The 7,723-nt window shown below is 40.4% G+C and overlaps 1 protein-coding gene across 1 annotated transcript; it reads right to left on the bottom strand.

The window, feature by feature from the left end:
* Positions 1-224: 224 nt before the first annotated feature.
* LOC121980353 (protein KINESIN LIGHT CHAIN-RELATED 1-like) lies at positions 225-6,320 on the bottom strand. Its single transcript, XM_042532358.1, has 3 exons — positions 5,410-6,320; positions 4,219-5,124; positions 225-712 (listed from the first exon to the last, which is right to left on the bottom strand). Exons 1-3 carry the CDS (start codon positions 6,087-6,089, stop codon positions 481-483), a joined length of 1,818 nt encoding a protein of 605 aa, XP_042388292.1. The 5' UTR covers positions 6,090-6,320; the 3' UTR covers positions 225-480.
* Between the last annotated feature and the right edge of the window lie 1,403 nt (positions 6,321-7,723).

Consider the following 7,723-nt stretch of genomic DNA (forward strand, 5'->3'; position numbering starts at 1 on the left):
AAGCAATTTTCACCTGGTTGCCCATACTTGACTGAATAGCTTTACAAAAGAGGTATTAACAAAAATCTTATGTACCTTTCATTTATTTTTAGGCAAAAATTAAAAAAAAAAATAAATAAATAAAAACTGCTCCAACAGGCAGGTCATAGCCCGGCCACTACGTAAAAATAAATATCATATTCTTTTAAAAATCAGTTGCACAAAAATGTAGTAGGAAAAGGAGATGAAAAAAAATTAACAAAAATTATTCATCACTAAAGGAGTCTTTAATAACAAGAGTTTCACCCATCTCACATAATAAAGTATATCCCAGAAATGATAAAAAGAGCAAAATGAATAAAACATGAAAGCAATGGAAAAGCAAAAAAGGCAAAAAAAAAAAAAAGAGTCCCAGACAATAAGGAATCACCAAATTTCTCTATTGAACCTTTACGATGCATTTTTATTTACAAGGGAAGCCAATGACGGGCTTGCTTTCTCTCAACCTTTAAACCCGAAGGCTGACCACTTCTTCCTAACGTCCTTCGCTCTCTGAGAATTAGTGACCAAAAGGTTTTCAAGAGGATTTTGTTTCTTGTTTCTTGACCGGCCTGCTTCTTTTAGAAGCTCGGCTAACCTTTTCTTCTCGTCGTCCAAATCAGGATTTGCAGTACCGAGCTTCTCTTCCCTTAACTTAAGCACACTTTCCAGAAGCTCAATTGCTTCTTCCACCCTATCAAATAAAAATTCATACTTTCCTATATTGAAAGAACAGAAATAAAGGCTGGAAAATCTGTCATAACAAGATAAATCAAGATACAATTTATAATTCTAAAATGCAAATGTTGGCGAGCCGATCTAAGAAGAGGAACTTAACAACCAAAGAATCAGATCAAGAAGCAGCTCTCCCAGGCCATCGCTCTAGGGTGGCTGTCATCTGATCCTGCAGTTGAACAAGAGGTGTTGTGCCGCCTTATCACAAGTCTAGCACAGCTTCAAAAGTGTAAATGAGTCTATGTTAGGAGACTCAGAGAACCTGTGGTCCAAGATGCACAGGTGGGTGCCTAATAACTTGGAAGTCTATTGCAGGAATACGGAGATTCTTCGTAATGTAGTTGGCAGCTCAATCCCCTGAATAATGCCATAGAAATAACTGGTCCAGGCCTTCTCTAAGGCAAGTACCACCATCTACTGTTGATCACCACACTGACTCCACTGTAGATCATATACCTCCAGCTTGTAACATGAACGTTGGCCTTGTAAGGAATTGACATATACCCAAAAGCGATAATCGTCTCAGTGCTCTAGCTGTTTGCAATCAACAATGTGGTCACAAGAATGCCAAACATATGACAAAAATCTCCTCCATCTCATGTTGATTCCAAACCAGGGGGAAACCTTGGATGATGAAGCAAATGATAACACCCTTATGGTGTACCCAAGGGAGCAGACAGTTCATAGAGTCCCATAAAAAATCACAGCTTACCCTGTAAAGAACCTCAATGGCCCGAGGGAAGTGACCTAAATAAATTCAATTCAAAAGGATGTGTGCTCCATTCTCACCCTTTGTTGGTATTCCAAATGAGGCACGAGAGAATCTCCGAAGTCCCATCGCTACTTATGGAGCAATGAATAGCTAATTGGCACAGACAACCATATTCATCAAGATGACCTCTATGGTTCTGAAGTACACTCCGCCACTTAAGGGATAAATGATGAAATCAAGGAGGCCGAGGTAGACACTTGTTATCTACCTCCAAGGAAAGCTCATAAAGGAGGGAGATCAAATCCTTTAGTCTTCCAACAATGAAGCTGGATCAATCGAAGTAATGTCAAATTACTACTGTCCTTACATGGTCAGAGGGATGATGCACTCCATCTTTCAGGAGGATCAAGGCAAGGAGGGAAATGTCAGACTCCCTGGTTGAAGTCCAACCACAACCACATTTCTCCTTTCATTTGTATCCAAGTTATCCTAATTGATCTGCATTAATTCAGTAAGTAATTAAGAAAACTTGGTGGAATGTACGTGCTAGTAGCTAGACATTAGACACCTTGTTACCAAAACTAAGGTTATGTTTACTTCAAGAGAAAGGGATTAAAGGGAAGGGAAAGGGAAGGGAAAGGGAAGGGAGAGGAGAGAATGGGAGGAAAGAGAAGGCTTGAATTCTTTACTTGGTGAGAAGGGAAAGAAATGAAATTTTACATTTATATTTTTCTTCTTCAACCTCTTCTCTATACTACATTGGGAAGGTTCATAGGTGATGCTTAATGACCACAGGTAGCTGGCCAGCAGTCGCTAATGATTATCTACAGCCAACCTATTGATGACTTATGACCACTAGTGTTTGATGGACAACTGACAGTGGGCAATAATCAACTGTCAATGGAAGCGCCCCTCTTTTCCTTCCATGTGTCTAATGTTGGACAAATCAATTTAGGGGGAACGGAGAGGCCAAAGGAGTCCTTGGTTCCTTTCTCTCCATTTATCCTTTCAACTAAATATAGTTTTCTTTCTTCCTCACTTTCCTCCTCCCTCTCTATTCTAGATCCTAGATCCCTCCCACTAAGTGAGCATATACTGAGTGAAAAAGTGAATCTTAAGATGAAAGCCCTAAGTACAAGGAAATATCTATTTACCCTATTTTTTTTTTTCTTTCTAATTGATGTAATCTATCAGTCCACACAGAATGGAGTTACTCTGTGGATTAAGCCCTATTTTTTTTTTTGTTTACTTTCTTATATAACATTATAAGCGTTTAGAATTTCTTAGAAATTATTAATCATCCAAGTATTTTGCTCCTCTTGGAGTGTAATTTTCCCCCTTAACTCTTTTCAGCTGCCACTGACTAACGTATCTAAACAAAATATTTGGGACAACACTTTTGGGAATCACTTTGGTTTTGTAGCCTCACTCTTCAACCTCAGCTAAAAAGCCACAACAAAAAGTCTCTTTAAAAGACTAAGAAACATGCTTAAGATATAGGGAAAAAGTTAAATATAAGGTAGAAGTCAAGTCATGAGATGCACTACGACACATGAGGAACAAAGGGTTGCATAACTAGGCATAAGGTGCATTGACAGTGGAAAGAAAAACCAGCATCAGAGAGACGCAGCGACCAGATTATTTGCCATTATATAAGAAGAACCTATTGTTTCTCATCAAGTATGTCAAATGAGATACATCAATGAAGAAACTTTTAACTGCTCATTTCTATCAAGCCAACATAGTATAAAACTACCAAAACCTTCCAGAATATTCTGTTTTCCTCAGACATCTTAAAACAGCATGAAGAATAATTAGACAAACTAGCTCATCAGAACTTAGGAAATGTGGAGTTACTAATATTGGAGTTTGCTAGACTTTTATCTTGGTTTCAGTTGACTAAGGTGGTTATTTTACATTGATTTTTTTTCTAAATTATGAAAGTAAGAAGTTATTTTTTTTTTTTTGGAATTGGCAGGAGAAAGTAGTTTATATTATTCAATTTATAGTTTCATTAAGCTCGACTCTACATCTACAGCTAAGATGGCAAAAATACCAAAAGCTAATAATTCAGATCAACTCTAGAATCTTGTTGGGCACCAAAGTTGAGGTAGAGAATGCACTAGCATGGCTGGAACTTGGACATAAGCTATTTCAAAGCTCAGACTTGTGTTTCGTCTAGAAAATTTTAGATACTCCCACCAGTATATTTAAGTCAGTAGGTTTCACAAGAACACTCATGCAACTAAAAAATGATTTTAAGAAAGAAAAAAAATTTAAAAATTAAAAGGGTGCTCTTTATTTTTACTATTGAGCATCCCATTTTGAAATAACAATAAAAAGAGTAAGAGTGCCTCATATCCCAAAAATACTCCTATTTTAGCACAGTTGTAACAGTTTTGGCCAGAATCTCTAACATGCTTAAAATTATTCAAATTTAATCAAAATTGATTAAATACAATTGGAATAGTTTTGCTAATGTGAAGTTGTTTTGATCAAAACTGGTACAACATGAAGAAACTATGTTCCAATTGGAGCAGATTTGGCTAACTACAACAATATTGGACAGGGATATTTTCAAAATATGAAACACTGTTTTAATCATTTACAATATGAAGAGCTTTTTAATGATAATTAAAATAAGGATCACCCTTTTATTTTATTTTTTGAAAAATAATGATTTAAGAATATAATTAACAAGGAAGAGAGAATGAACATCTAAAATGGCATACGAAGGAGAAAATGTGGCTTACCTTCCCATGGCATCATAAGTGGCAGAAAGATTGCTACAGACCCCAAGGGTATCCTTGTGGGACGTCCCACATTCCTTCTCCAAAACTGCCCTTGCTTCCTCAAAAAGCGTGGCTGCCTCATCGACCTTAAACAACTGCAGGGACGCTAAGCCCATTTGGTTCAGCAAAACTCCAAAGAAGGCTGATTTCCTCTCTGTGCTTGTCCTTAACTTGGACACAGAACTTTCGAATGAGCTCTTTGCCTCGTTGTACTGCCCAACCATGTAATATATTACTCCCATCTGGGCCTCGATCCCTGCCACCGTCCTCCATTGCCCAGGTGCATCCTCCAGAAGCTTGAGTGCTTTAAGCAGCAGCTTCAATGCCTCCTCCGGGTCGCTCATTGCTTCATAAATGGCCGCGATTTCCATCATACCTCCGGCAAGGTCCTCGTTAGAGGAACCACGCAGGGGCTTTGCGTAGATCTTCAGGGCGTTCTCACAGTAGGATTTCGACTCGCGGAGCTTTCCGGTCTTAAAGTACAGGCCGGCAAGGCGGACAACAACAGAAGCGACCGACTGGTGATTCTCTCCCTTCGTGGACTTGAGGATGGTGAGGGCCTTCTGATAGGAGAAGATGGCCTCGTCGAATCGGCCAAGGGCGACGTGGCTGTCTCCGATACCGACATCGACGGCAGCCACGTCAACGTCCTGGGCGTGGGAGATGAGAATCATAGAAGCAAGGACGAGGTGATCGAGAACGGCCTCGTGGTCGCCCTTGGCCTCGCATATGAGAGCCATGAGGCGACGGTCGGCAGCCTCCTCCAAGGACCCCGGGGCGCTGTGCTGGTGGATTTCTAGGGTCTTGTAGCATAGCTTCTCGGCCTCGTCGAATTGCATCGCTTGGACGTGAGCTTCCGCCAGGTACCTGTGAGTGCCATCAATGAACCAGGGGTTAGCATGACACAGCGAGCGTGGTTTTGGACGAAGAAATAAACGGGTCTGAAATCGGGATCATGTCGCGCATTATAGACTCGTTTTGGATTTCACTGTGCAGATTCAATAAGGACTACAGAGGCGACAAGACTTGGTTAAATTAGGGGGAGATTCGCCAAACCGATTGCGACGCCCACGCGAACGGGCACCAATCGCAGTCCGGGATGGCCGATGATCTGAAGGTGAAGTGGAAGTTCAGAATCGGACGGCGGCTCACCTGCAGGTCTCGGCGACCCTTGTATCGGCTTCGCCGAGCGCATCCATCTGAATCTGGAGCCCCTTGGTGTAGCACGCGATGGACTGCTCCATCCGCCCGGCCACGGCGTGGGTGTCTCCCAGCTGCATGTAGCCGGAAAATGCAGCGAGCGCGTGGTCAGGACCCCGCTCCGGATCAGTCGCCCCCACCGCCCGCTCCAGCGCCGCCACTGCCTCTTCGTGCTGCCCCATCCCGCTGTAGATCGCCGCCGCGACGTGCAAACTCATAGCCAACTCCAGCTGCCGCTCGTCCCCTCCGCACCGCTCGAGCGACTGCGACGCCCGCAATGCGCACTCCAGCGCCTTGCTCGGCCCCTCCCCAGACGCGATCGATCTGCGCGCTAGCTTCAACAAGAATGGTCCCAGATCCGGGTTATCCAGTGCCGTCTCGTCCATCGTAGCCGGGACTAGATCAGTAGTCGCAGCAGCAGCAGAGTTGGACCTTCCGAGGGACATCCGGCGCTTGCCGGCGGAGGAGGAGCCGCGCTCGGCGGACCTGGCACGGGAGGAGGTGGGAGTCGTGGATGGCGTTTTCTTGGGGACCGGAGATGGCGCCTTAGGCACCGAAGCTGGATCTTGGTCGTCAACGGGGATGTCGATCCGAAGAGGCGTCACTTCCGGAGGGGCGACGAGGCCCGGCATCGTGATGCCGAAGGGGGCAGAACGGAGGCTAGGGTTTCGGTAGAGGAGGAAACGAAGTTGCGGGGAAGGCAAAGGGCGGGGCAATTGTGCGTAAAGATTTGGGGATTTGGGGACAACCGAACTTTGCTTCCGATGATAGAAGCGAACTGGAGAGCAGAGACGAAGGAAACGAATGACCACAAATTAAATTTATTTGATCAGTTGGTACCGTTTCAATCTTCCATTTCCCTTAGTCCACGGTCATCATTCATTACCTCTACCGAGATTCCTATGCCTGTTTACTCCGGTGGAAATGGAAGAGGAAACATAATTTTATAATAAAAAATAATCCTCGCGGCGAAATCACGACTAACAATTTATTTACCTCTTTGTCGCCGCCGTGGCTAGCCCCCACCCTTCCTCGTCTAGTGTCATCCGATGCCGCGAGATCAGAATCCTACGGTCACCAAAACACAGGAAAAGTAAAACAAAAAACAAAAAGAGGAAATGCAAAAGGATACCTTCTTGGGCGGTGGGCGTTGACTTGTTATGTGGATCCGCGTGGCCCATAGATTAATCCAAAAAAATAGTAAAATAATAATAATTATTATTATAATATTCAATTTCACTTCATTAAACTATAAATTAAAAAAATCCTCAATCACAACTTTAATTCTATATATAATTTTCATATCCAAAAAATTTTATTTCCACTCTCTATATATAAAATTTTATTTATTTTAATTCTCTCATAAAAATATTATTATCTAATTGTCCTTCAAAATTTTTTAAATATAAAAAGCTAAAAAAAATGAGTTAATTTCTCTTAAATTTAACACTTTAAACTAAAATCGAATATATTTTCAATTTCTCAGAATTTTTAGTTAAAAAAATCTTAAAATAAGTATAATTATTTTTAAATTATACTTTACATAGTAGAATCAAATATATTTTCTATCAAATTGAGCATAACTTTTTTTCTTCTTAATATAATTTCTCTTAAATTTAACATCATTTACAAAAAATCTAGTATATTTTCCATCCAATTGAGCATCATTTAAAAAAAATCTAGTATATTATTCATCTAATTGAGGTGGAAAAAGAGTCGTGCTCACTTTCATATAAAATATACTTGATTCTAATTTAATATGATTAATTTAAAATAAATTATAATTATTTTTAGACTTTTTATACTTAAAAATATCAGAGATAATTAAGTTACTTAGTGTCCATTATATTTGAATAGGAAGTGAAAATAAAGATTATAATCAATAGGAATTATATGCAAAATTTAAATTCTAATTTAGGACTACATACAAATTTTTCCTTGATTAAATAATTATTGTACCTTCTTTTAGTTACTATTTTTTTCCTTCAAACATATTTTGATTTTATTCAACTAATTGATATCTAAACTAGGAAAAAAACATGATTATACATTCGACTACTGTATGTGGATGAGTCTCTCAAATGGAATGATTGATGCAACATCAGGGCATAAAGATCGGATGCAACATTGGATCTCTCCTACTCAATATTAGATCCGACGCTGATTCGAATTGTCGATTTGATAATTTTTGGAGTTTAACTCTTAATTTTAAGAGTTCAAAATTATTATGGTTCAGGATATATGGCTCGTTACGGTTAACCATGAT

This window comes from Zingiber officinale, chromosome 5A, assembly GCF_018446385.1.
Source record: "Zingiber officinale cultivar Zhangliang chromosome 5A, Zo_v1.1, whole genome shotgun sequence".
Taxonomy (NCBI): Eukaryota; Viridiplantae; Streptophyta; class Magnoliopsida; order Zingiberales; family Zingiberaceae; genus Zingiber; species Zingiber officinale.

Bases quoted from the DNA above. Each gene is read 5' to 3' on its own strand.
- LOC121980353 (XM_042532358.1), bottom strand. From the start codon at position 6,089: ATGCCGGGCCTCGTCGCCCCTCCGGAAGTGACGCCTCTTCGGATCGAC. The intron at 5,125-5,409 runs GTGAGCCGCCGT...TGGCACTCACAG, and splicing joins AGGGTCGCCGAGACCTGCAG to GTACCTGGCGGAAGCTCACG. The intron at 713-4,218 runs GTAAGCCACATT...TTTATTTGATAG, and splicing joins ACTTATGATGCCATGGGAAG to GGTGGAAGAAGCAATTGAGC.